General features: G+C 55.7%; 1 protein-coding gene across 5 annotated transcripts; it reads left to right on the top strand.

Annotated features, from left to right (window-relative positions):
- The first annotated feature begins 177 nt into the window (after window positions 1-177).
- Window positions 178-26,916, top strand: Safb2 (scaffold attachment factor B2). 5 transcript variants are annotated; one of them, XM_070008192.1, is made up of 21 exons: window positions 178-440; window positions 2,519-2,606; window positions 7,415-7,479; window positions 7,564-7,764; window positions 9,101-9,163; window positions 9,978-10,005; window positions 10,852-11,407; window positions 11,843-11,892; window positions 12,391-12,491; window positions 14,684-14,833; window positions 14,929-15,041; window positions 18,042-18,172; window positions 19,087-19,178; window positions 21,883-22,019; window positions 22,632-22,922; window positions 23,888-24,028; window positions 24,481-24,523; window positions 24,927-25,054; window positions 26,198-26,310; window positions 26,389-26,458; window positions 26,597-26,916. In XM_070008192.1, exons 1-21 carry the CDS (start codon window positions 255-257, stop codon window positions 26,745-26,747), a joined length of 2,898 nt encoding a protein of 965 aa, XP_069864293.1. In that variant the 5' UTR covers window positions 178-254; the 3' UTR covers window positions 26,748-26,916. The 5 variants fall into 5 exon arrangements, with proteins under 5 accessions (XP_069864293.1, XP_069864292.1, XP_069864294.1 ...); XM_070008191.1 differs by having other exon boundaries at window positions 179-440; window positions 12,388-12,491; XM_070008193.1 differs by lacking the exon at window positions 178-440 and adding an exon at window positions 561-580 and having other exon boundaries at window positions 12,388-12,491.
- The last annotated feature ends 451 nt before the right edge of the window (window positions 26,917-27,367 follow it).

The following is a 27,367-nucleotide window of genomic DNA, read 5'->3' as shown; positions in this document are numbered from 1 at the left end:
GCATGCGTGCTGCAGTCGGGCGCCTGCGCGTCGTGTGGGGTGGGGGTGGGGTGAGCGTGGGGGAGCACGTACGTAGCGGAGGCCCACGAGCGAGCGCGTCTGAGGCGTGGGGACCGTGCGCATGCGTGGCCGCAAAGCGGGACGGGAGGAAGCAAGTGCGTTTTCCTCTTAGGCGGCGCCATTTTGTGCTCAGAAGAGCTCCAGCCGCGGGCGGTGTGGGGCCGAGTTGGGTGAGCGGAGGCGGAGAAGCCAGGATGGCGGAGACGCTGGCGGGGTCGGGCGACTCGAGTTCGGGTCCGGCCCTTCTGGGGTCGGGCGGCCTGGAGGCCGGGACGCGGCGGCTCAGCGACCTGCGGGTGATTGACCTGCGGGCGGAGCTAAAGAAGCGGAACCTGGACACGGGCGGCAACAAGAGCGTCCTGATGGAGCGGCTCAAGAGGGTGAGGCGTCCCCGCGCGGGGGGCGCGCCCGTCGCCGGACCCCTCCCCGGCTCCCGGGGACCCGCTGTGTGACCTTGGCCCGCCAGCCCCCTTCTCGGTGCCTTCCTCCTCTTCCCGGCCTCGGCGTCCGACAGCGTTAGGTATCAGGGGTGGCCTCGAACCTGATCCCGACCTGAGGACCGATGGAGACTCAACACTGTGACCTTGAGCCGTGTGCCTCAGTTTCCTCCGCTGGGGAGACCGGGGGTGGGGGAAGAAGGGGGTGTGTCAAGTCATTTACGGGGAAAGTGCGCCAGAGGCTGCCCCCCCCCTCCCCGGGCCTTTGCACAGCGCGTCGTCCTCCCCCCCCCTTCTTGTGGTCCCGCCTCCCGGCTGGAGGTGAGCCCCCCCCCCCCCCAGTCTTGTGTCTGAGTTGTCACCTTCCATTTGGGTGCGTAGGGCTTGTTTCTGTCCAGTGACCAGGACAGGCTGGGCGGAAGGTAGGGACTGCCACCGTTTCTCAGGCAGATCGATAGATCCATACCTGTTGAGTGATCGATCGATAGGATCCATACCTGTTGAGTGAGCGACCAATTGGCGCCCTTTCTCAAGCTGGTGTTCCCCCCCTGTCAAACTGCTCTGCTGAATCCACCCCAGCCCTTTTTCCCTGGTTATGTCCCCCACCAAATAAAACATTATGAGGCAGAAAAAACGGGAGTAGAAACAAAGTTTGTCTGAAAGTTAGACAGCCATTGACTCAGATACTGGTAGCTGCATATTCCCCCCGCCCCCTTTTTTTTGGATGCTAGAGCTTGAATTCAGGGCCTTAAGCTGCCGTTAGCCTCTTCACTCAAGGCTGGTGCTCTACCACTTGAACCACAACTCCACTTGTAGCTTTTTGTTGCTAATTGGAAATAGTCTCATGGTCTTTCCTGCTCTGGCTGCTTTCGAATCATGATCCTCAGATCTCAGCCTCCTGAGTAGCTAGGATTACAGGTGTGAGCCTCGGGCACTAACCTGGAATCCCTCTTCAGTGGTCCTTTGTGGGAATCTTAGGGGGCTGTGGCATCTGGTTGGGTAACTGCCCTCCTCACCCCAAAGGGAGGCTGCCTGTTCTCTGCACTGGTTGGCTCCCAGGGGTCAAGGTCTTTGATTTCTCAGAGACCTTATCTCAACTTTCCCAGAGGATGGGTATTGGCTCCACCAGCCACGTCTGCTTTTCCCAAGGTCTTTCAGAAGAGGAGGAGGTGCAGGCTCCAGCAGGGGCTGCCCCTCACCTCCGTCCAGATGCAGTCGGTCCCTGGGCTGCCTACCCCGTTCTAAATCTCCCTCAGCTTGACTAAGTACAGGCATAGTCATTGTTTGTCTCCCCCCCCCACCCCCCAGTGTAGCTGTAAAGAATAAATCATCCTTGACTCACATCTAGACTCTGGGCTCATGGCATTCCTCTCCTTTGTCTTTTTGGGCCTGTAATTGGGCTGCATTCTTACTGTATTTTTTTTTTTTTTTCTGTCCGTCATGGGGCCTAAACTCGGCCTGGGTGCTGTCCTTCAGCTCTTCAGCTCAGGGCTAGTGCTTTACTACTTGAGCCACACAGCACCACTTCCGGCTTTTTCTAAAAGCTTTTGTGGTGCTGAGGAATCGAACCAAGGGCCTTATGCATACAAGACAAGCATTCTACCACTGAGCCACCTTTCCAGCCCCTCATTCTGTATTCTATATGTGCAGATGTGTGTGCACACTAGTACTGGGCTTGAAATCCACCTGAGCACCATCCCTTAGCTTTTTCCACTCAAAGCTGGCCCTCTAACACTTGAGCCTCTGCTTCACTTCCAGCTTTTTGGTGGTTAATTGGAGGTGAGTCTTGTGGATTCTCCTGCCCAGGCTGGATTGAAACTGGGAGCCTCAGATCTCAGTCTTCTGGGTAGCTTAGGATGATAGGTGTGAGCATTAGCACCTGGCTGTTCTTGTACTTTTTGCGTCTGCAGAGATGAGTGCGCCCTGTGTCCTGGGAACCCACACCTTAGGGAGGCAGTATATGGCAGGCGGCTCCTAGTAACTGAGTGATTTTGTAAGAATCTGTCTTCTTTTCCTAACAGGCCGTTCAGGAGGAGGGGCAGGACCCGGGTGACATTGGCATGGACCTGGAAACCACAGGCAAGAGGACCACAAAGAGATACACCAAAGGTATACCTCCAGGTCCCCGCCACCCCACTGCGTGCCAGCCCTTAGTTACCCCTTCAGGACTAGCATTTCACCACGGACAAAGGCAGTTACTAAGTAAATGTGAAATATGCAATAGACCCAGCTACTCAAGAAGAGGGAATCAGAGGATCATAGTAGTTGGAGGCCTACATAAGCAAAAGTTATGAAGACCCTGTTTTGATTGACAAGCCCACAAGGTATGGTGTACCTGCCATCCCAGCTGTGTGGGAAGCATATGTGGTTCAAGGCTAGTGTGGCCAGAAAGTTAAGGAGATCTCAGCGAACAAACCTAGCATAGGGGTGCATGTCTGTTATCCAGCTCTGCAGAAGGTATAGGTGGGAAAAACCCAGATATGAGGCCAGCTGGAGGCCAGCTGGAGACCTTCAAAAAACAAAGCAGAAAAGGGCTGGAGGAGTGACTGCGTGGGACTGTGCCTGAAAAGCAAGAAGGAGGCCAAGTTCAACTCTACTTCAGCCAGAACAACTCACTGGGATTAGAACAGAACAAAGCCTGAGCTCTGCGCTTCTTTCAGGGCTCCAAGCACCAAATGCCACACTTGCCCCCTACATTCTCCCCTCCCACACTAGGCCTGAGCCAAGGGAAATGCCAGTCTTCCAGCCCAGTCTCACAGTGATCTCGGTGTTCACATCCAGCCTGAATTCTACCAGTGGGCAGGATTTTTTTTTTGGTCATGGGGCTTGAACTCAGCCTGGGCTGACCCTCAGCTCTTCAGTTCAAGTTGAACACTCTATATCACGTGAGTCACAGCACCAGTTTTTTGGTGGCTTATTGGAGATAAGAGTTTCACGGACTTTCCTGCCCAGGCTGGCTTTGAACTGTGATCCTCGGCTCTCAGCCTTCTGAGTGACTAGGATTATAGGCGTGACCCATCAGTGCCTGCTTATGTGGGTGGGTTTTTTAAACTTCAAAATAGAATTCATAGTGCTCAAAGTTACTGTTCTTTAAGATGAACCATTCAGTGCTGTTTGGTATATGCTGTGTGGCGCCCCCCCCCCGCCCCCCCCCCCCGTTTTAACTCTGGAACGTTGTTGCCACCTGAAGAAAAAGCATCCCAGGTGGCACTTGTTCTCTCTCCAGCCCTGGAGCACCGACAGCTTCTGCTCTGGCCACTTCACATGGATACATTCACACAGTGTGGCCTTTCCTTGCTGGTATGAGGACTTGAACTCAGGGCTTCGAGAACTTGTTCAGCTTGCTTGTTCAGCTGGCACTCTATCACAATTCCAGCCCAAGAAATCTCCAATACTTTTCTGCCCCAGTTAGCTTTGAACCACAATTCACATCTCAGCCTCCTGAGAAAGGAGAATTATAGGTGTGTGCCAAGTGTCACGCTTGAGTCCACTTCTTTCACTTAGTCTAATGTATTAAAATTCCAGCCAAATCATGGTAGTTGGATCCAGGTTTCTTTATATGACAAAGCAGTTATTTCTATAATGCTGAAACCTTGCTGTACTGGGTCTTACAGTGAAACAGACAGTGTCACTGGAGCCTCTTGAATGGGCGTGCCCCCCCCCCCAAGAGCATGGCCCATTGCTGAGCTGTAGCTCAGCTCATTTTCTTGTAAAGTGCCTGGTAAAAGTTAGATTTATGCAAAGCAATCCAGGCCATGTCAGACACTGCTTAAAAAGGCCACCAGCCAGGCACTGGTTGCTCACGCCTGTAATCCTAGCTACTCAGGAGGCTGAGATCTGTGTGTCATGGTTCAAAGCCAGCCAGGGCAGAAAAGTCTTCCTGAGACTCTTCTCTTCAATTAACCACTCAAAAACTGGAAGCAGAGCTGTGGTTCAAAGTGGTAGAGTATTAGCCTTGAGCAAGAGTTTAGGAACAGTGCCCCATGATCGACAACCCTCCCCCCCCAAAAAAAAAATTCTACTAGGAAAATGTTAAGTCACCCTTAGTCTTTTGGGGTTTATAGGGAATGGAACCCAGGGCCATCTGTTTGGCTTTATCCCCAACCCTGAAAGCATATTTGTGAATTTTTTTGGGGGGTCCAGTCGTGGGGCCTGAACTCTGGGCCTGGGCGCTGTCCCTCAGTTCTTCAGCTCAAGGCTAGCACTCTACCCCTTGAGCCACAGCACCACTTGTGGCTTTTTGCTTAAGTGGTGCTGAGGAATCGAACCCAGGGCCTCATGCATTCAAGACAAGCACTCTACCACTGAGCCACCTTCCCAGCCCTATTTGTGAATTCTTGTGGGAACAATTCATCCATATAGTTCAGTAATCTTAGATGTGGATCAGGTGCACTGCTGACTCATGCCTGTAATTCTAACTACTCAGGAGGCTTGAGATCTGAGGATCATAGTTCAGAGCCAAACTGGGCAGGAAAGTCAGTGAGACTCTTATCTCCAATTAACTATCAAAAAGCAAAGTGAATCCTGACTCTGGCTCATGCCTGTAATTCTAGCTAATCAGGAGACTGAGATCTAGGATCATGGTTCAAAGCCAGCTTGGTCAGGAAAGCCTGTGGGACTCGTTAATCTACCACCCATAAAAAAATACAGAAGTGGAGCTGTGGCTCCTACTGGTAGAGTGATAGCCTTGAGCATAAAAGCTGAAGGACAGGGCCAGACCTTGAGTTCAAGGCCTATGACGGACCAAAAGTGGGGGAGGGGAGATCTTTGATTGCATCTAGTCATTTAGAAGTGTGAGGTTCAGGTTCTGTGCCAGTGGTTCACACCTCTGATCCTGACTGCCCAGGAGGCTTAGATTGAGAGAATTGTGAGTCATAGCCAGCCAGGCAGAAAAGTCCTTGAGACTCCATCTCTAAAATAACTGACAAAAAGTTAGGTTGGAGGCATGGCTCAGGTAGTAAAGCATCAGCTGATTAAGCAAATGGAATGAGCCCATCAGGCCTTGAGTTCAAACCCAAGTGTAAGGTTCAGCACATTACTGCTCAGGATGTCTGCACTGTTACCACCACTTGCAGACAAAACACCCCTTAGCTGGGGGTGCTGTTCACTTGAGTGGGGGTGCTTGAAATGCTCTTGGGTTTGGGTGGGTGGGTGTGGGTATGTGTGGGGCTTGAACTCAGCTCCTGGACATTGCCTCTGAATTTTTTACTCAAGACTAGTGCTCTACCACTTGTGCCACAACTCTACTTCCATCTCTTTTGTGGTTAATTGGAAAAAAAGAGTCTCACAGACTTTCTGCCAGGGCTGGCTTTGAGCCATGACCCTGAGATGTCAGCCTCCTGAGTAGCTGGACCTGTGCCTGGTGCAGTGATATTCTTATTTTCAGTTGTGTGGGGGTGCTGCACAAGACATTGCATTTGCTAAGCAAGTATGCAGCTGCTAAGTTTCTGCCCTATGTGGGCAGGATAGAAACATCTTGGTAGAAGGCCACTGCTGAGTCTGAGGGTTTTTTGTTTTGTTTGTTGTTGTTGTTGTTGTTGTCAGTAGTGGAGTCTGGGCGCTGTCCCTCAGCTCTTCAGCTCAAGGCTAGGGCTCTACCACTTGAGCCACGGTGCCACTTGCGGCTTTTTCTGCTTATGTGGTGCCGAGGAGTCGAACCCAGGGCCTCATGCATGCGAGGCAAGCACTCTACCACTGAGCCACCTTCCCAGCCCCAGTCTGAGGGTTATTATCCCCTGGGCTATGCTCTGACTGGGCACCCCTATACAACTGAGGCAGTCTTGCAACATCACCCAGCCCAAGTTGGTCTATTAAGTCCGACCTCCTGCATCTGCCTCCCACGGGCTGGAATTGTGTGTGTGGACACCACACATACACCTTGTGTGAATGCAATTTGAGAGTTTGTTTTGATCAGTGATTTTTCCTGTTCTTGAAAACAATAGTTTTTGAAAGGTTGCCAGCCCTGTGACATCTTATGGTACTGACCCTGCTTCCTGGCTGACCAGCGCTTTGTGGCGTAGTGGTGAGCATCCATAGGCACTCTTACTAGGTGTTGGTGCCAGCCCTGCCAAACAGCTGCTGTGCCACCTATGTGTGCAAATGTGTCTTCATTTGGTTTCCTTTTGGGTGACGAGGCTCTATGTACACACACAGTACTGGAAAAAAACATTCTGCCCTTTGAACCACACCTCCAGCACTTTTTGCTAGAGTTGTTTCTCCTGATCAGCTTTGGCACATAGTCGTCTGTATCTGCCGTGTCTCAGCGCTGGGGTGGCAGGCGCATGCTGCTGCACTAAGTCACTTGTTTTGTGAGGTGGAGTCTTGCTCAGCTCCTGCGCTGGCTCCAGGTAGTTACAGGCTCAGGCACCTTATCCCCCTGTCTCGTTAAGGTCTCAGCAGGCCCGCTTCCCAGGGGGTCCGGGTGTGTCTCTGTGCAGTCTCTGCCTTTACGGAAGCCAGCGAGCTTCCCACCCAGGGCGGCCTTGGAGTTTTGGCTTCACAAAAGCAGTTGCTGAGTTGAAGAGTGGTGGGGTGCAGGGTGGTAGGATGCGGTGAAGCACACAGTTAGTCCAGGCTGGTTAGGGTGTGTGTGTGGTGGATGGGGCTTTATGTTTGCCAACCGTGCCCTGCGCAGTCCTCTGATGGAAGTGTATGTGGGTGTTGGGCTGTGTGTCCCAGTGTGGGGTGAGGGGGTGACGCCCTCAGCCCCGGTGAGCGGTGAGCGGTCTGAATGCTTGCACTCATGGGGCTTGCTGCCCTGGCAGAGCTCACCCCTGGCTCTGCGTGAGGTCAAGTGGCTTGTGACAGAAGAACGCCACTTGTAGTTGTCCTTGCCCAGCGTGGAACTGGAACTCTGGTCCTCCGTGAGCCGTGTGGAGGCTGAGTGTTACCTGACTGAACAATTACTCTGTAATTAGGACAGAAGGTGGGAGAGGAAGGCACCGAAGACAACGGCCTGGAAGAAGACTCTAGAGATGGGCAGGTAGGCAGGGCACGGGGAAGGAGGTGGCAGTGGCAGCGGTCCCTGCTGAGCCCTGGGGTCACAGCCTCCCTGCCTCCCCTCCAGGAGGGCGGTGAAGCGAGCCTGGGGGCCTTGCAGCCCACGGACTTGGTGGACGTGAGCATGTTGGCCAGGCCCAAGGCCGAGCACACCAGGGCTCCCGACGTCGGGGACGGCGGCGGCAGCACCTTCGACTCCTTCTGTGACAGTAAAGAGTACGTGGCTGCGCAGCTGGGACGGCTTCCAGCGCAGCTCCCGGGACATGCTGTAGGTAACTTGGAGCCACGCGGGCTGTGGGAGCAGCCGGCCAGGGCTGCTGACTGAGGCGCCCAGCCAGGCCCGGCACAGTCGTGTCTAGATCGGGTCCAGTCAGACTTGCTTAAACAACCGGGAGAGCTGTTAATGACACCTCCAGTGAGCATTAGCCCTTGCCAGGCATACAAGAGTGGGCGCTGCGGTTTGTGGAGGCTTTCTCTTTAGCAGATGTGGGTAGAGAGGAGGCAGAGATGGTTTGTAGCTTTGTACGGTGATGTAGCTGATATTGGCACAGACCAACAGCGGTGTTGTCCTCCACTCCTGCCCATGTCACCCGTGTCAAGCAGCCACTGGTGACAGTGGCTATACTCAAGTGAATGTAGGAAGTACCACCTAGGGCTCAGTCCACGTCCCAGCTCCAGCCACACTGCAGTTGGCCTGGGGCGGCTAGAAGCTGCTTCTCTTCAGAGCAGCTCGGTGGAGGCATCTAGGTCCTGGGTTCAAATATAGGAGAAAAAGGGTAAGGGTATCAATACTGGGCATGGTCGCACGTGCCTATGATCCCAGGCTGAGGCAGGAGGGTTCCAGGCCAGCCAGGGCTAAAGAAAGAAACCCTGTGTACCCTAGGGTAGAGTGCCTGCCTAGCAGCCACCTACACTGAAGAGGAAAAGGAGAAGACTCACAATCTGGTAAAAAAAAAACTTTTAAGATGACCAATTTCCCTTTTGTTTAGTAATAATAAAAAGAGGATAAGGTTTTGTCAAATGTGTTTTGAATAATGTAGCCTGGCCAGGAGCCAGGGGCTCACACCTGTAATCCTCGGTCGCAGGAGGCTGAGACCTGAGGGTCACAGTTCAAAGCCAGCAGGAAAATCTATGAGATTGTCTCTAACCACTAAAACAAAGAGAGCCAGAAGTGAAGCTGTGGCCCAAAGTGGTAGAGATCACCTAGGCCCAGAATTCAAGCCCCAGTACCGGCACCAAACTCGCCCGTGCGCGTGTGCGCGCGTGAGAGAGAGAGAGAGAGAGAGAAAGCGTGTGTGTGCGCACACATTATCTCCCAAAAGAAAGCACCCACTTCAGTACTGTGGGGGTGGGAACTTGCTGGCATGGAGCTGCACTGTGGTTGCGGGGGGGGGGGGGGGGGGAGAGGCAGGCCTGGGAGTCCATTTCCTCCCTCCATATAGCCAGCACCTGAACCCTGCAGTGGCTTGTGACAGGGGCCCAGCTAGCCATGGTTGTGGGGGTGAAGGGCCCTCTGAAAGTTGCCTAGAGAACAGCAAGGGATCGTGTTGGCCTTGGCATCCACTCCTGCTCTCCATCAAGTAATGTTCCCCGTCCTTTTTCAGGTGGACGGGCAGGGTTTTGAGAATACCTCGGATGCTTCGCTGCTGCACCTCACCATAACTCCAGTAAGTTCTTTTTCCGTGTGCCTTCATAATGCTGGGAGTGTGGTAGGAACTTGGTTTTCACAGTGTGAAAGAAGCGCATGCGTGTGTGAGTTCATGAATCCCCTTTTGTTACTGAGGCCAAGCCCAAGCTTCAATGCAAGATTATCTCCACTGCTCCCTGGTAGGGGCCCCTCACCTGCTGCCCTACAGAAGCACGCCCTCCTCCCCCCCAGCTAGCTAAAAGTGGTGCGTTCCACCATTCTCTTCCCGCATGTCAGGCCTCCACAAGAGCCTCTGACACACTCACACCTGTCCACAGAAATGATGCCTGGGGCGTTGATGCTGTGGGCAACGGGCACCGTGCATAGCGGGGTGGAGAATGTAGTCCAGAGCCTGTAGGGAAGTGTCACAGGACTTGCAGAAGTACCTGGAAGGTTCTCAGAAGAACCTGTGGCCTGATGTGGCATGGAGTGCAGTGGAAAGGATGGAGTGAAGCCCAAGACAAAGGGGCAGCAACTGGAGAACGGGCTGCCCTGCTGTCACCCAGCAGGAAACCTCGCGAGGCCTCCTGGGGGTGGAGGGAAAGGTCTTAGGTCCACGTAGCCGGTGGGCTTGGGAAAATGGCTTTCTTCTCCAACTGGCTGTGATGGAAGTTGCCATGGACCTGTGCAGCTCCTGGAAGGGTCTGCTCAGTGGAAGCAGGGCATCATGCCAACTTAGGATGCCCCAGGAGCTGGTGGTGTGCCCACCCCTGGGGCTGTCAGAGTGGAAGGGGTAGAACGCGGTCCCACGGCTGCACATGAGCTATGATCTGCTGCTCTTTTCTCTTTCACAGGATGCTGAGGAGCCGCCCCTGGAGCCAGGTACTGATCATGGCCGTGCGGCATTGGGGTTGGGAAGGTTGAAATCGGTGTATCTATTTTAAATAAGCTGTGCTGTGGTCTCGTCCTTGACCCTAGTGGTGGACAGAGCAGACCATGCGAGGGTCAGAGATTGGAAACCCATTCGTATCACCAGATCTGTGCAAGTACCGCTCTGGCCCTGAGCCGGGCGCGCTGGTCACGCGTGCTGGTGTGCACCCCTGACCACGTGGCGGGCCACATTAGTCCCTCAGCCCTCAGTGCTGCCACACATCAAACAGATCTTGTGATATGGCGCTGCAGTCCTTGTCACTGAGGCAGGTGAGGCAGGTTAAGGCTGGCGCCAGGGCCCTTAATCAGCAAGGGACTGGATCCCAGAAGAAGAAGCCGAATCTCCCCACGCCAACTCCCAACGTACTGTGCCCCTCTGGACTGCATTTGTCTCCTGCCGACAGAAGAGCTGCTCTGTCTCACTGCATTGACCGCGACCCCCTCCACAAAGGAAGAACTTGCCCTCGGAGCATGCACCCCACACCTGCACACTGGGAAGAAGTGGGAAGACCCATCCTTGACAATCCTTGAAGACTCCTGAGAAGCAGCCCCGTGCTTTAGCCTTTAGTCTGGGGGTCTTTCCTCTCCCCGTAACATAGCCTAGCGCAGCCTAGCGGCCGGTGGCAGCAAGCGCAGATAGTGTACAGTGTCACTGTGTGCACCGCGGGTTTTCCAATCTCTGTGTAGCTAGCGGTTCTCTTGGTGTTAGTGTGGCAGCCGTGCCCGTTCCGCATTTGTGATTGCTTTATTTCCCTGGTAATTAAACCTTGTGCCATTCTATTCCTGTTAAATCCGTAGAAAATGAGAAAATACTCGACATTTTGGGGGAAACTTGTAAATCTGAGCCAGTAAAAGAAGAAGGTTCCGAGCTGGAGCAGCCATTTGCACAGGATACAAGTAGCGTGGGGCCAGACAGAAAGCTGGCGGAGGAAGAGGACCTTTTTGGCAGCGCCCATCCGGAAGAGGAGGAGGAGGAGGAAGAGCTTGAGGAGGAGGAGGAGGAGGAGGAGGGAGATTTAGCAGTGGCCCACGAGTCACCGCGCGCTCAGTGGAGCGAGGCAGACACCCTGTTAGCGGTAGTGAAAAGGGAGCCCGTGGAGCAGACAGGAGGCGAAGGCGCGAGGACGGACTGTGAGCCTGTAGGGCAGGAGAAGCCAGTTGAGCAGAGTAGCGCAGCCCCCGAGCTGGCGGAGGCCTGTAGCCAGGAACTGGCAGAAGCGCCCACGGAAGCCCCGAGCCCCGAGCCCAGAGATAGCAAAGAAGACGTGAAGAAGTTTGAGTTTGAAGCTTGTAATGAAGTCCCTCCGGCTCCTAAAGAGTCCTCAACCAGTGAGGGCGCTGATCAGAAAATGAGGTTTGTTGTTTCTCAGTTTTAGACCAGACGCTATCTCCTTTTCATTGGTCATTTAATGATGACACACATAAAGCTGTTGGTTCTCTGTCCGCAGTTGGCCAGCCACACTGCTGAAATTCTAGATTACTTCCAAACGATGTTTTATTTGTGCATTTTTGATGGGCGATTTCATTCTTTTTCCATTCCCAACCTGCTATGGTTGTGTTCCTAAATTGGTAATTGTTATCTTCAGCTTAATCAAATCTACTTTCATGAATCTGACATTGCATTTTTGGGGTCAGATTTTCCAATAGAAACTTGCAAAGGTGTCTGTCGAAATTTTATTTCAGACTAATTTTCTGGTAGGTATTCAGTTTTAGCTCATAAATCATAACTTTTAATTTAGTTCCCTTTCCTCTTTTTTCATGCGTGAATAACGTCAACTTTTGTTTCTAGCTTTTTTAAGGAAGAAAAAGATATAAAGCCAATCATTAAGGAGGAGAAAGGTAGGGTTCCCCTTGAGTAGTGAGGGGCTGGGGAGGTGGGGCCTCAGGTATTTCCCCCCCCCCCCCACGTGAGCCAGTCACATCTGCCCCACGTGCTGTGTGAGCCACGTGGGGTCCTGAGAAGTCTCAGTGATCAGACGTTTCAGCCAGGCTCCCTTGGGGACATTTAATGACAGCAGTCTAGCACAGGCCACCTCTGGCCACTGCCGGCTAACCCCTGCGCAGCCACACTGCTGTTCTGCTGGAGTGCAGAGCGTCACCAGTCCTCCTTCAGTGGGCTTACAAAGGCGGAGGTATGGCCTGGGGAGCACTTGCTGGGCATTCTCCAGGCCCTGGACCCCATCCCGAGCTTCTGCTGTGCACCCTCCTTGTCCCTACCCCTGTGCTGACACAAGTGAAGGCAGAAAGGGGGAGGGGGCGAGACAGGCTGAGTAGGGGGGCTTCTGTGACGTCGTGTCTCCATCTCATGCTGAAGTGTCCTTACCTCCCTTCCAGCAGGCCGCATGAGCAACAGTTCTGGACGCAACCTGTGGGTCAGTGGGCTGTCCTCTTCCACACGTGCCACAGACCTAAAGAACCTTTTCAGCAAATATGGGAAGGTATGTGTTCCACAAAGAGCCTTGAGCTTAGTTCTTGCTGTCAGTTTCATAGGATCTTAATGGGCGGAGCAGGCCGGGCTTGCTGGCCTGGAGCAAACTGGTGATGTCACGATGGCAGCCAGCGTGACCTGTGTCCCCGCTGCTCAGTGGGTACAAATGTGTAGTGCTGCTGCTGGGTCCTGTGGCTCTGACTTGTGTGAGCACACAGCCTCTGTGAATGCAATCACGGGCTGGCAGGCCCCGCCCCGTTCTGCCTGTGTGGGCACACGCGGCTTTTCTGTGGTGGCAGCATAGGCGCATAGTTGACAGATGCAGTGCGGCAGCATTGGAAGTGAATCGCCGGTGTACTGCTCACTCACCTCGCAAGGGGAGAGCTTGGTGGTTTCAAAGCTTGTGTAGGAACTGGACGGAATGGGCGGTCCACCTCTGTGCTAACCTGGAGTTAGCAGGGCTGCCTGATGACGACACGCCGTGCTCCGTGCTGGGGCCTGGCCCCCGGGGGAAGGCTCTGGCTTCTAGGTGTTGGGAAAGTGGGGCTCCAGCCTGTCTGCTGCTCAGGTGTGTTCCCACGCCAGTCCCTGGGAGAGTTAATTGTCACTTGTGCTGAGCAATTACCTGTTGATGTGTTGAGCAGGACTAACATGGCATCGTCCACAAATAGCCTAGGATCAGTGGCTCCAGACCTGCATGGGCTGAGACAGCGGGGCTGGGGCGGCCCTGGCTGTTGGGAAGCCACTGGGCAGAGTCTCACCTCAGCAACAGGTTCCTTGTCCAGGAACTGGTGTTTGGAGGAGGCTCAGGGCTGTAGATGAGGAGATACGGGTGCTCTGAGAAGCTGTGCCACGTGGACAGTGGGCATGGTGAGGTGTGTGTGCACGCTCCTTGGGTGTTGTTTCTCGCCTGAAGTGCTGCCTTTGTGAGGATGGTTGGTGTGACGTGGGCTGTTCCCTGAGCCCCCTCTCAACCCAGGGCCCAGCCTCCCCACACCTGCTGCTGCTCCGCTCCACTCTGCTCTGCTCTTTGTGCCCAAGGGACGTTGGTGCTCAGGGTTGGGCCTGTTCATATCCTTCTTTGGTCCACATTTGTCATTCCTTGGGTGCTGAGCCTTGGGCGCCGAGTCTTGGGTGCCTGTGGCATGTTTGGTGTCACCCTGTCTCACCGATCCAGTAGACGGATTGCCTGTGTGTGTGCAGGCAGCTCTAGGCTCATTCACGGACAGCGTGGTGCCCTGCCCCTCCCCCAGTCTTTGGGAAGCCACGCCATCCTTTTCTTTCTGTGAGTGTCTCAATGCGTTGCTGCTGTATTCTGGGCTGAGCACTGGTTGCCTTCAGTTCTGGCCCGGGCACCTTGGCCTGTGGCCTCTCCCTCCAGGTCCCCTGGCCTCTGCAGCCCTGCTTTTCCTGCTGCCCTGCCTTCGGCACTTGCTTTGAGTCTCTTGTCTCTTTTGAGACAGGAACTGGCTCTGAAGCCCAGGCTGGTCTCCAGGACACCATCCTCCTTTCGCCACCCCCTGAGGGCTGTTTGGATCTTTCCCACTCTCTTCCCTCCCTCCCCACCCATGCTTTTCTGCAGTGTACCTCTAGCCTCGTTTAGGCTGCCATCCAGCCATCTTTCCTTCTCCAGGGTAGTCCTTCTTCCTTTTTCTCTGTGCCCAACGGGAGGGACTCTTCCCCACCCCATCCTCACAGCTTTACTTAGTGGTGTGGCTCCCTCCTATTCCTGTGAGCACCCAGGTGTTTCCTGGGACACAGCCAGGTGCCATGGGTGAAGCCTGTACCTCTGAAACTCTAGCACGCCTCTACTCAAGGTGCCTTTTTACCATTCTCAGGACAGATCCTTCTGAACCCCATGAATGGCCAGTTCTTCATCTGTGCTATAGCCTAGAGTTTCCCAGGGGCCCTGTGCCTCTGCTTCTCTTGGTCTGTGCCCTATTCTGTCACAGTCTCACCCCAGGTGGAACCTACCTTTGTTTCCTCTCCCTTCCCCTGGCCTAGGGTCTCAGGCAGGAGGCAGAAGCAAGCAGAGGGCTCAGTTGGGGCTGTGGTGCTGAGCCAGTCTGGTATCGAGCATGCAAACCTGGCAGTGTCCACCCTCCCTCCAGGTCTTCCTTATGTCAGCCCACAGCTCTCTGTGGGCTTAACAAAGCGGGTGCTGCTTACTCAGAAAAAGAGTGAGTGCCCTTTTTCTTTGAGGTCGTCGGGGCCAAGGTGGTGACCAACGCCCGCAGTCCTGGGGCGCGGTGCTATGGGTTTGTCACCATGGCGACTTCTGATGAGGCAACCAGGTGTATTGGCCATCTGCACCGGACCGAGCTGCATGGGAGAATGATCTCCGTGGAGAAGGTGAGGGGCTGCCCGTCCCTGCAGACACAGGGCACCCTCCAGCCAGCAGCCCTGCTCTAAACCCCACTGTCCCATTGCTGTCTCTGACGGTCTAGGCCAAAAACGAAGCTGCAGGCAAGAAGCTGTCAGAGCGGAAGGAGTGTGAGGTGAAGAAGGAGCGGCTCCCCAGTGCTGACCGGCACCACCCCGTGGAGATCAAAGTGGAGAAGTAAGCTCACGCCTGTCATCCTAGCCACTCAGGAGGCTGAGATCCTTAAGATTGAGGTTGGCAGGGATGTCCAGGAGACTCTTATCTCCAATTAACCATCAGAAAACCAGAAGTGACACTGTGGCTCAAAGTGGTAGAGCGCTAGCCTTGAGCAAAAGAGCTCAAGGACAGCGCCCAGGCCCCTTGACTGACAAACAAAAACGGGCTCCCTCCCCTGGGCAGGGAGGGGGCTCTTTAGTGCTCAGCTACCTGCTTGTGCACACCGCCATGTCCTCCTGACCTCAGAAATCAAGCTCGCTCTCACACTGCCAGGCCGTGGGTCTGTCCACCAGCAGCTCAGTTCGCACTGTATCTGACAGATGTCACTGTGCGACTCCATGTTGATGTGAGAAATTGAAAGCATCTAGGCATGCTTCGTTCCTTCCGTGCTTGGGGACCATGGCACCGTGGCACAGGAACCTGGGTCTTTGGCTCTGTTTTTGTAAAGGCAAAAGATTTCTGTCTTCAACACAAACAGAAGTGAGCACAGATCTTCCAAATCAGGCCTGTCTGGCTCTGCTTTCATCTCCTCGGGCTGTGGTCTGAGCAGGTGGGCTCTGGTGGTGTGACTGGCAGTGCTCAGAAAGCCAACTACCATGGACGTGACCGGCTGCCAGGTCCATCCCGTCCACCCTCTGCTGAGAGGGCCTCGGTCTCACCATCCGTCCACCACTGGGAAATCTTAAAACCTCTCTATTTATTGTCATGCTATTGTCAGGTTTTAAGGATGTGATTTCCAAGCCAGCTGTAGTAGCTGCCTCCTGAAATCTGAGCTACCCAGGAAGTGGCAAGTGGGAAGATCCAGGGTTGAGGCCAGACTGGGCAAAGTGATCAAGACCCTATCTCAACAAGCAAGCTGAGTGTCCTGGGGTGCCCTTATAGTTCTTGCTATGCAAAAGGCATAGGTAGGATTGTGATTGGTCCAGGCCGGCCCTAGGCAAAAACAACAGACCTTACCTGAAACAACTGAACAGGAAAAAGCTGGGGGCTTGGCTCAGTTTTAGAGCACGTCTTGCTGGACAACATCACCAGGAGCTGGGAAGGGGTGCGGAAAGGTGTGCTTTCCAGTCTTCGTCAGAGTCATTGAAATTGTTCAACCTTAGCACAGCGGGTGCTACAGAGCGTAGGGTGCTCAGGCAGCTGTTTGGGACAGCTTGAGAGATCCTGGGACCCATCTAGCCATGGACTGTGTGGTCTCCCAGAGCTGGTGTTTTGCCCGCAGTGTGCTCTGCACTGTGGGCCAGCGGGCAGCCTGTGAGGCTGTGCACTGTGTAGGAGGAGACGCAGCCCCACCAGCCAGTGGCCTTCACTGCCCATGCAGCCAAACGCCTCCTTGTGCGATTAGGCAAGTTTCCTTTGGCGCATGCTCACTCACTCGCGCTCCCTTCTCCCCTCCCCCTCCCTCTCTAATTATACCCAGTGTTTTCTTTGTGATATTTCTATATGGACATAGAAATCAATTTCCTTCCCCCCCCCCCCACCTTTATTAGCCTTCCCTTTCATTTTAAGAAAATCTGTGTCTTCTACTTGCTATATGAAACAAAGGCTTGGCTGGTCTTCGTGATGAGTGGGGATTTGCTGTTTGTGTCATGGTGCTGAGGACAGAACTCAGGGCCTGGTAGTTCTTTTTTTTTTTTTGGTCGTGGGGCTTGAACTCTAGGCTTGGGTGCTGTCCCTGTGCTCTTCAGCTCAAGGTGAGCGCTCTACCACTTGAGCCACAGCTCCACTTCCGGTTTTCTAGTGGTTTATTGGAGATAGGAGTCTCACGGAGTTTGCCGCCCGGGCTGGCTTTGAACTGTGATCCTCAGATCGCAGCCTCCTGAGTAGCTAGGATGACAGGAGTGAGCCACCGGCGCCTGGCAAGGGCCTGGTAGTTCTTACACTCATTTAAATCCCCAACCTGAGAATAGGTTTGTTTTTTGTTTTTGTTTTGGGAGGGGTATTTTTTGCCAGCCTAGGGGCTTGAACTCAGAGCCTGGGCACTGTCCCTGAGCTTCTTTTGCTCAAGGCTCGCATTCTACCACTTGAGCCACAAAGCTACTTCAGGCCTTTTCTGTGGTACTGAGGAGTCGAACCCAGGGCTTCATGCATGTTGGGCAAGCACTGTATCACTGAACCACATTCCCAGCCCCTGAGGAGGGTTTTTATAATAGTTGGTGTTTTGGATTTTTTTTTTTTTTTTTTTTTTGGTTGGTCGTGGGGCTTGAACTCTAGGCCTGGGCACAGTCCCTGAGCTCTTCAGCTCAAGGCTAGCAGCTACTCTACCTCTTGAGCCACAGCGCCACTTAGGGTTTTCTGCTTGTTTATTGGAGATAAGAGTCTCACAGACTTTCTGCCTGGGCTGGCATTGAACCGTGATCCTCAGATCTCAGCCTCCTGGGTAGCTAGGATTACAGGTGTGAGCCACTGGCACCTGGCTCAGGAGGGGTTTTTATGTGCCACTAAACTTGGGAAGCACACAAGTCAAGCTGAGTCCCACAGTTTTTCCCTGGTGTAGATGTTTTATTGGTTTGTTTTCCTGATTGTCTGAGACATCTTGCTGTATATCCTGGAGTAGCATCAAACTCCTGATTTCTCTGTCAGTGCTGGGATTAGAGGCATACACCACCATTCCTAGCAGTGTTTCTTCTCTTGTTTTCTTAATAAGAAAAATCCTTTTTTGCCTGATAATGGTGTGGCTAGCCTGCAGTACCTGAACGTCTGAAACAAGTTTGCAAGTTGAAGGCCAGCCTGTGCTACATAGTTGAAACCCTGTCTCAAAAGAACAAACAAGCAGAAGTGCGCTGGGGAGGGGAAGCTTCCAGTTCCTGCTTGTAAACCTAGCAGCAGCCGCCTCAGCCAGCAGGGGCGAGGAGCGAGAGCTGTTGTTCCTCGCTTGCTTCTGGGGGGTTGGACTCATGTTGGGGCTGCTCCTGCCGGAATCTAGGGGACCAATCTTTGATAAGCTGTGTTTTCAAATAGAATTGTCATCAAGAAGGAAGACAAAGTTGAGAAAAAGGAGGAAAAAAAGCCTGAGGACATTAAAAAGGAAGAGAACGAGCAAGATGAGCTGAAGCCAGGCCCTCCCAGTCCACCCCGAGTCGCCAAGTCAGGTAAGTCGGCTCTGAGCGCGCGGGACGTGGGGCAGCCTGGTGAGGGCCCCGGACAGGCCGCGTGCGGAAGGAGTCAGGGCAGCGAGCTGTTGTGACCTGGATGAGTGTTTCCTCATGGAGAGAGGCTGGGCGGTGTCCATGGAGGAGCTGAGGGCCATGGATTGTATGGCCTGGGTCCCTGCCTCCAGCGCTGGCATTTTCCAGAGCATGTCCCTCTGGTTCCTTGTGAAGCAACTCCATCTTGAGTCTGTCTGAGTAGACACAGTCACTGTATGGTGGAGGCAGCCAGCAGGGGGTGGGGCGGGCTTGCTGAGCCAGCAGTTCAGAGTTAACCTAGCTGGAGTGCCTAGCAGCTCCCATTGACATGGTTGACATGGCTGTGGTACCATTGTATCTGTGTGGGGCTTGGGGGTGGGGTATGGCAGGAATTCCCCACTTCACCCCAAGAAGAAACAAAGCCTGGTGGGGGTGATTGGAGTCGCCTCCAAAGGCTGGCAGGAAAGCTGGGTCCTGGGGGCTCACGTCTGTAATCCTAGCTACTCAGGAGGCTGATATCTGAGGATCGTGGTTCAAAGCCAGCTCAGGCAGGAAAGTCCATGAGACTCTTATCTCCAGTAAACTACCAGAAAACCAGAAGTGGTGCTGTGGCTCAACTCGTAGAGCACTAGCCTTGAGCCGAAGAGCTTAGGAACAGCATCCAGGCCTAGAGTTCAAGCCCCAGGACTGAGAAAAACAACAAAAAAAGCTGGCTGGCAGGAAGATGAGGGGCAAGTTGTGGAGGTTGGCGGAAGAAAGCCTCATGGCATGGGATTAAGTCCGGGCCAGTGACTTGGCTCAGTGCCATTCTGCCAGGCTTCAAGGCCCCGGCTCTGCCCCAGCCCTGGTGCTTAGCACCACTGCGCTTTGTCTCCAAGGAAGCCGAGTTGCGGAGCGCACTGTGATGATGGACAGGTCAAGAGGCGAGCCCATCATTAGCGTGAAGACTGCAAGCAGGTCCAAAGAGAGAGTGAGTACCCAGTGCCGCCCCACCTACCTGCTGTGTCCTTGGAAACCCTAGCAAGGTCTGCCATTAGCGGGCCAGGACAGGATGCGCTCAGTTGTCACTTCATTCATACGAAGCCATGCTATAAATGCCCAAGAAAAAGCCCCTGTCCTATGTTTACGCTCCGCGCAGTGCTGGTCCCAGCAGCTGCCTGCCTAGAGCTTCTTTAGTGTAGTAGCCCTTTGTTTGCTCTGCTATTTCTTTCCTAGGCTTATTTTGTTTTGTCATTTGTCAACATTGAACTCCGGGGCCTGAATGCTGTCCCTGAGCTTTTTTGTTCAAGGCTAACACTCTACCACATTGAGCCACAGCACCATTTCCAGTTTTCTGGTGGTTCATTGGAGATAAGAATCTCAGACCTGGGCGGGAGGTATGGCTCTAGTGGTAGAGCACCTGTCTAGCAAGCAGGAGGCCACAAGTTCAATCTCCAAGGCTGCACAAACAAGAAAAAGAAAAAAAAAAAAAAAGAATCTCAGACTTTCCTGCCCAGGCTGGCTTTGAACCTCAATCCTTAAATCTCAGCCTTCTGAGTAGCTATGATTACAGGCATGAGTCACCAGCACCCAGCTTCTTTCCTAGTCTAGTGTTAAGTTAGTGATGATCAAGGAAGAGCCCCACTCGAGTGAGCACTCCACCTGTGGGATGGGAGGAACAGGCAGGGCTCTGCCATGCTGCCTACTGCCCACAAAGCCCCGCCCCCGAGGAGCTCATGGCATTCGATGCTCAGGCGGCGGTGTGAACCGAATGTGCAGGGCAGGATGGGAAGCTGGGGGCCCTGGTGCCTCGCCCACGCAGTGTTGGCCACGATGACAGTGGTGAGCTCTATGTTCCCGTGGGAAATGGGTCTGGAAGGGCTTTACACGTGGCTCTACCTTTCCCTGCACCTTTTCTGTTTTGAAATGGAGAGCCAAGAAGCCAGGCTCGTGGCTGTGTTGGCCTCGGTGGAACTCGGTAGCTGAGTACCGGTCCGCTCTGGCCTCTCCCTGGTGACCCACCAAGGCTGTGAGCACTTAGAGCCATTCCCCAACTGTGTGTCTTTTTACCTTGTTATAGGTGTAAGAAATCCGCCCTTCCATTTGGCTCACCTTCTTTGGGGTTACTGTGGCTTTTTGTTGTTATTGTTCATCCTGGTACGAGTAGTTGAACTCTGAACTCCTGCTCTCGTGTGGCATTTTTGCCAAGCCGCTTAAGCCATCCTTCCAGCCCCAAACAGTCACTTCTTGTAGGTTTCCATAGTGACTAGGAAGAGAAATCCGTGTCACCACGTCCATACAGATACAGACTCACAGACTTTTCTGCCAGGACTGGTTTGGAACCAAAATCCTCCCAAATCTATCTCCAGACTCCTGGGATAGTAGACATGCACTACTGCATCCAGCTATGGGTTGAGAATGGGTCTCATGGCCTGTTCTGCCTGGGCTATCAAAAACCCTGTTCCTCCCATTTCTCAGCTCCCCAGTAGCTGGAATTACAGGCCTGAGCTATATGCTCACAATGTCAAAAAGATTGTAGTAAGGAAATCAGTGAAGACCCCTGATGAGGAGAGCCTGGGTCTGTGCATTGGCAGACAGCTTTAGAACACCTCAGAAGTAGCTGAGTGTTGATGGCTCACACCTGTAATCCTAGCTACTAAGGAGGCTGAGATCTGAGGATTGTGGTTGAAAAGTCAACCCAGGCAGGAAAGTTGGTGAGACTCTTATCTCCAATTAACCACCAGAAAACTGAAAGTGGCGCTGTGGCTCAGTGGTAGAGCACTAGCCTTGAGCTGAAGAGCTCAGGGGCAGCGCCCAGGCCAAAAGTGAGCATTGGCCAGAAATAGAATACTCGAGAGTTGAGGATTCAGATTTGTTCCTTGTTGGGAGTCCTGTTTGGCATTAGTAATCATATCCAGTGCTAGATACCGGTGGCTCACACCTGTAATCCTTGTTAGTCTAGAAGCTGAGACCTGAGGAGCATGGTTCATAACAAGCCCAGGCAAGAAAGGCCACGAGAAGCTTATCTCTAATTAACAGCCAAATATCCAAAAGTGAACTGGCTCAAGTGGTAGAGTGAGTGACAGCCTTAAGCACGAAAGCTCAGAGACAGTGTCCAGGCCCTGGGTTCCAGTCCCAGGAACCCCCCCCCCCCCCACACACACACACAAAATTACAGCCAGTTTGATTTGAGGGTTGGCAATGTATGGCCAAAGCCAGTCATTGCGTAGTGAAACCCAGTTTCTTGGCTGGTTCCACTGCTGCCCCCTGGTGGGCTGTGACTTGTGTGGATGCTGCTGCAGCTGGTGTCTTTTGTGTGCCCACTTGTGCCTGGGCAAGCAGGTTGCTGCATTTTAGTAGTGAGTTCAGACATGGAGGGGAGCCTGGGTCTCTGCTGTGCAGACAGGGACAGAGGTGGGATTGTGATCCCTAGGTGAACTATGCAGCTGAGGCCTCCTGAGCTCTGCTTTCCCTCCTCCTCAGCCTGCTGGGATTACAGGCTGTGCCACCAGGTTGGTTCTCTGAGGATGCATATTGGAAAGGAGTACTCCTCTCCAGTATGCGTCATTTCTTCATGAACACTTTGGGAGGCTAAAGCAGGAGGACCGTGAGTGACAGTTCAGCCCAGGTGACATGGCTGAGGCCTTTTTTAAAGTGTGTAGGCTCTTGTTGTCACCCTGCCATCTTGTAAACAGAGCTCCAAGAGTCAGGATCGTAAGTCAGACAGCAAAGAGAAGAGAGACATCCTCTCCTTCGACAAAATCAAGGAGCAGAGGGAGCGAGAGCGCCAGAGACAGCGGGAGCGGGAGATCCGGGAGACAGAGCGGCGGCGGTGAGCACCTTGGCCTGGGGTTTGGGGATCTGGGGGGGCTGTCCTTCCCAGCTGCAGGCACCGCCACATCTGTGGGGCACAAGCACAGGCCATCCTGTTCCGGGTTTGCGCAGTGTCACAAAATGCACTGTGTCCAAGCTGTGGCTTGGGTGGTATGGAGTCCTAGGGGTTCCCCTCCCCAAACTGCCTCAGTTTACCAGGAAGCTGAGCCAGAGCTGGGCACCTCTCCTACAGTGCCAGGTGTGCCAGCCTTGCCTCTCTGCAGCTACAGGGTCCCCTTTCCCTCATCACCTCTCAGATGCTGCAGGGAGAGCCGCAGCAGGCCCCAGCAGAGCCCGCTGCTGCTGCCGACCTCTGCGCGCGGTTCTGTATGGGGAGACCTTGTGCGGGGGAAGTTCTCCCTGCCAGCCTAGGGCAGGACTTGGGGTGCACCTGCGCCCCAGTCCCTCATCCCGGGCTGGGCCCATGGGCAGCAGACACCCTGCCATGCCAGTAGGTCTTGCAAGATGACGGTCGTCAGTGAGCGGCACCGGGGCCAGGCTGGACTTGGGGAACGCGGTGGGGGTAGTGCCAGCTCACTGGGGCTCACAGCCCTGGCCCGTCCTCCGGCAGGGAGCGGGAGCAGCGGGAGCGGGAGCAGCGGCTGGAGGCCATCCAGGAGCGCAAGGAGAAGGCGCGGCTGCAGCGGGAGCGGCTGCAGCTCGAGTGCCAGCGTCAGCGCCTGGAGCGCGAACGCATGGAGCGCGAGCGGCTGGAGCGGGAGCGCATGCGTGTGGAGCGCGAGCGCCGCAAAGAGCAGGAGCGCATCCACCGCGAGCGGGAGGAGCTGCGCAGGCAGCAGGAGCAGTTACGGGTTGAGCAGGAGCGGCGCGCGCTGCGGCGGCCCTACGACCTGGAAGCCCGGTAAGTGCTGCTGAGCGAGTCTTGGGCCCGCCTGCCTGCACGCCTGTGTGCTATGCGCATGCGCCTGCGCCCGCGCCCGCGCCTGCTCATGTGCCTGCTTACTGTTGCTTCACTCGGGGCCTGGGTACTGTCCTTTAGTTTTATTGCTCAAAGCTGTTGCTCAACCCCTTGAGCCACAGCTCCTCTGGCTTTTTGGTGCTTAATTGGAGACAAGAGTCTCAGACTCTTCTTCCTGGCCTAGATTTGAACTGCAGTTCTCAGATGTCAGCCTGCTTAATAGGATTGCAGGCATTAGCCACAGCATCCAGCTGAGGCTTCTGTCCTTCCCCTGTTTGCCCCATGGGTCCTGACTGCATCTCCTAGATGCACCGGTTTGGCACAAGCCCTCTGGCCGCCTATGGCATGCTTGGGTAGACCAGAGGCGGAGAACATGGGCCTTGGCGGAGGCGGCGGCGCGGCCCCCTCTGTGCAGAAAGTAGGTTTATGGGTCTCCAGCTTCCCTAGCTGCTAATTGGCAGTAGCCATCCTCCCCTCCCCATGAGCCTCGTTTTCTGCTCAAGTGGGGAGGATGGCAGTCGGGCGCCTTCCTTCCCGAGCTCTATGTAGTTCACCAGCGCTGCTCTAATTCCCCCCGCTTAACAAAACCCATGGGGAGGGCAGGTGGTACCGCGGCGGCCGCGCGCACCCCGCAGGGCAGGAGGAGCGGCCTCCTTCCCGCACCTCTGCTCGCAGGCAGGGAGCGGCCGCGGGAGAACATTTGCGCACAGCGGTCTTTTCCTCCTGGCAGTTCAGGGGGCTTTAATTCATCAAATCAAAGTGATAATGATGGGATGTAGAGACTAGCCCCGCAGGATGTTTGAAATGATCCTGGGTCTGGAGAGGACCCCTCCCCCCTCCGCTGTGTCCCCCCCGTTTCCCCCTCATTCTGTTCCATCCCTCATCCACATCCCCTACAACAAAACCAGGAGAGATGACGCCTACTGGCCTGCAGGCAAGCGCGCGGCCATGGAGGACAGGTACCGCCCAGGCTTCCCCCGGCCCGACCACCGCTTCCACGACTTTGACCACTGTGACCGCGGCCAGTACCAGGACCACGCTGCAGACAGGTCAGCGGGCCACCCTCCCGCCGCCGGCTCGCGTCCCCGCCCACACAGGTGCTGCAGCGCTGCCCGGTGGCGGCAGGTGTGGTGTGGTCCCCAGGGAGTCCTGGAGGGCCAGCCAGCGGGGCTGCGCGGGGCTCCGGGCCGTGGGCTGGCCGGCACTCGCGGTTCTGCGGGAGGCTGTGGGGTGAGGCCGGCTAGGGCAGGCCCTAGCGGGGGCCACGTGGTCTGTCAGCAGGCAGCCCTGCGTTGGCATGGGAGGGCTCCTGTCTTGCCGCTCACCTGGCCTGCCTGTATGGAAGACCTGGGGCAGGGGCAGCGGAGCCAGCGGGAGCTTGGTGACAGAGGCCACAGTCACCCGGGCCTCTTGGAGCCCCACCAAGGACTCCTCCCTGGATCTTCTCCCAGGGCCGGGTGCTGGGCTAGGGCTGCGGCTCAGCTCCTCCTTCTTCTTGCAGGAGGGACGCGTCAAGGCCGGTGATGGGAGAGCGGGACGGGCAGGTGAGGACAGGTCCTGCGTGGGGAGGCTTTCAGTCGGTCAGGAGCCCATCAGGCCCCGTGCCCAGACGGCAGCCATGAAGGGCCTGCTTTCCCAAGATGGAGCTGAATGCCCACCTGACCAACATGCCAGCCATGCAGCTCCCAGTCTAAGGAGAGCTGCTGTGCCTGCCCCAAGGCCCAGAGCCAGGCCAGTGTCCTCTGATGATGCGGCTGGGCTCGTGAAGGGCGGCAGAGGAAGGAGCCCGAGCCTGTCCTGCTCCAGGCGCAGCGAGGGGGTTGCCAGTGAGGCGTGCGGGCCGCTGGCGCTCAGACATTCCTCAGGTCGGGAGGCGGGCAGCCAGCCTGGCCTCTGCCCAGGCCTCAAGAGGACACGGATACAGTTCTGTCCCTCCCTGCCTTCCAGCACTACTCAGATGATCGCCATGTCCACGGAGGACCAGAGCGCCATGGCCGAGACTCCCGCCACACCTGGGGAGGCTATGGTTCTGACAAGAGGATGAGTGAAGGCCGGGGGCCACCCCCACCCCCAAGGTGAGTGGCTGCCCAGGCTTCTGGGGGGTCCTGCACCTGTTGCCCCAACTCAGAAGGCAGGAGGCTCTTCCCTGTGGGCTTTCCCCAAACTGCAGCCCGCTCAGCACGGAAGGGCCCCAGTGTCTGTGACATAGTCCCTGCTGTCGGGGCTGGCCTTGGGCAGCGTGGGTCATAGGCACCGGAGCAGCGCCCGCTGCCCACACAGCACGGGCTCTGGCCACCTTGGGCTGGCTGGCAAGGGTCTCTGAGCCACCTGCAGGGCCTTGAGCCTTCCCACTGTCACTCCTTCCGCTGCTGGGGGAAGGAAGAGCCCAGCCTCAGCCGTGACCTGGAGCCGTGCGGGGGTAAACCCTGCACCCCAGCTCCCGCCCGCTAATGCTCCTTTCTTCTTGGGTTTCTCCTGTGTGTGTGCATTTGCACATGCGCCAAGGATGGAGCCCAGGGCCTTTGCATATTGGGCAAGTGCACACCCAGCCCTTGAGCCTCATGTTCTCACTCAGCTGAAGACTTAGGGCTGATGCCCTACCACTTGATACATACCTCCAGGCCAGCTTCTTTTGTTGTTGTTGTTGTTGATGATGATGTTGGTTGTGGGGCCTGAACTCTGGGCCTGGGCGCTGTCCCTCAGCTCTTCAGCTCAAGGCTAGCGCTCTACCATTGAGCCACAGCGCCACTTCCGGTTTTCCATTGGTTTATTGGAGATCAGGGTCTCACGGCTTTTCTGCCTGGGCTGGCTTTGAACTGTAATCCTCAGATCTCAGCCTCCTGGGTGGCTGGGAGTACAGGTGTGAGCCAATGGCGCCTGGCTGGCGTGGCTGGGGCTGCTCGAAGTGCCGCGCCGGCCTCGGGGCTGCGGCCGAGGCCCTGCACCCTGCCCCACGCCCCACCTTTGGCCTTTTCAGCGATCAATTGAGTCAACTTTAGATTTCAACCACCCCCAGAAAACAAGCTGCACCTCCCTCTCCCCAACTTCCTGCTCCCATGACCCCACTTCCTGTCTGTGGGTGTGGACTGCGTGGCGGTGGCGGTGTGAGGCTGTGCAGGCTGCAGCTCCTGCCCGCGGGCCGGGTCTCTCCCTGCAGCCCGGGCAGGGCCAGCTTGCCCACGCGGGACAGTGACTGCATGTCTTTCTGTTCCGGCCAGGGGCACGCGGGAGTGGGCTGAGCACAACCCCCGGCTGGAGGAGCCGCAGGTGCGCGCGTGGCAGGGCCCGGTGGACGCGGGCACGGCGGCCCGGGAACACACGCGGTGGCCAGGTACTGTGAGGACGGGTGGGCCCACGGGCGTGTGGGGCGCCGGGGCAGGCGGCGGGGTGACGACCGTGTTCCCCGCAGGCGTGGAGCGGGGGCTGGTGGGGCCCTCGGGGCCGGGGCACGTGGTGGCAAGTCGGGGCGGCGTGGCCGGGTAAGGAGCGGACCACACCCCTCCCTGCAGCGGGTGGGTTGGGGCTGCAGAGGGGGGGTCCTTGCCATCCCCACATCCCCACCGTGGACCGCTGCCTGGCTGGGCCGGGCTGGGACCGAGCGTATGCTCTGCTCCTAGGCGCGGTGGCTTCGTGCACGGCGGACACCCACAGGGCCACGTGGTTCCCGGGGCTGGCCTGGAAGGTGGTGGCGTGGCCGGCCAGGACCGGGGCGGCCGAGTCCCACCCCCCCATCCCCACCCGTACCCCCACTTCACCCGCCGTTACTAACCCTGCAGCACATGCCTGGGGAGGCCGGGCGCTGCTCTGGGCGGTGCAGCCTTGACCTGGGGCGTCTTTTAAATAAGCCGATCCTGCCGTGTGTAGCGCAACACAATGTGAACTTACTGTTCTGTTTATTTTTAATAAACGTGTTCTTGTTCTGCTGTTTTTAAGACAAGGTTTCTGCTCATGACTCGCTCTGCCTAGACATTAATCAAGGGCAGCCGCCAGTCCCCGGCCCTGCGCCCGCTGTCCCCCTGCCTTTCCCCAGAGCCGCCCCAGACCTGGGTGTCTGCCCACCTGGCAGCGGAGCAAGTGGGGCCCACGCGAGTCACAGGACTCAGGGCACCTCGCCCCAGACGCCCTTCAGACTCACACTGCAGACGGATGAGAAAAACAATGAAGGGCGGGCCTGGGAAGGTGGCTCAGTGGTAGAGTGCTTGCCTCGCATGCATGAGGCCCTGGGTTCGATTCCTCAGCACCACGTAAGCAGAAAAAGCCGGACGTGGTGCTTTAGCCCAAGTAGTAGAGCGCTCACCTTGAGCTGAAGAGCTGAGGGACAGCGCCAGGCCCAGAGTTCAGGCCCCACGACCGACAAAAAAAATGAAGGCCCAGCAAAGCCTCAGCAG

Source organism: Dipodomys merriami, unplaced genomic scaffold, assembly GCF_024711535.1.
Source record: "Dipodomys merriami isolate MVZ:Mamm:240054 unplaced genomic scaffold, mDipMer1.0.p SCAF_70, whole genome shotgun sequence".
NCBI lineage: Eukaryota > Metazoa > Chordata > Mammalia > Rodentia > Heteromyidae > Dipodomys > Dipodomys merriami.
Note: the sequence above shows the minus strand (reverse complement) of the source record. Positions and strands in the feature narration are given on the sequence as shown.

Excerpts from the sequence above, each read along its gene's own strand:
- Safb2 (XM_070008191.1), top strand. The coding sequence starts at position 255 with ATGGCGGAGACGCTGGCGGGGTCGGGCGACTCGAGTTCGGGTCCGGCC. Across the intron at positions 441-2,518 it reads TGATGGAGCGGCTCAAGAGG|GCCGTTCAGGAGGAGGGGCA; the intron begins GTGAGGCGTCCC and ends TTTTCCTAACAG. Across the intron at positions 25,055-26,197 it reads GGGCCACCCCCACCCCCAAG|GGGCACGCGGGAGTGGGCTG; the intron begins GTGAGTGGCTGC and ends TGTTCCGGCCAG.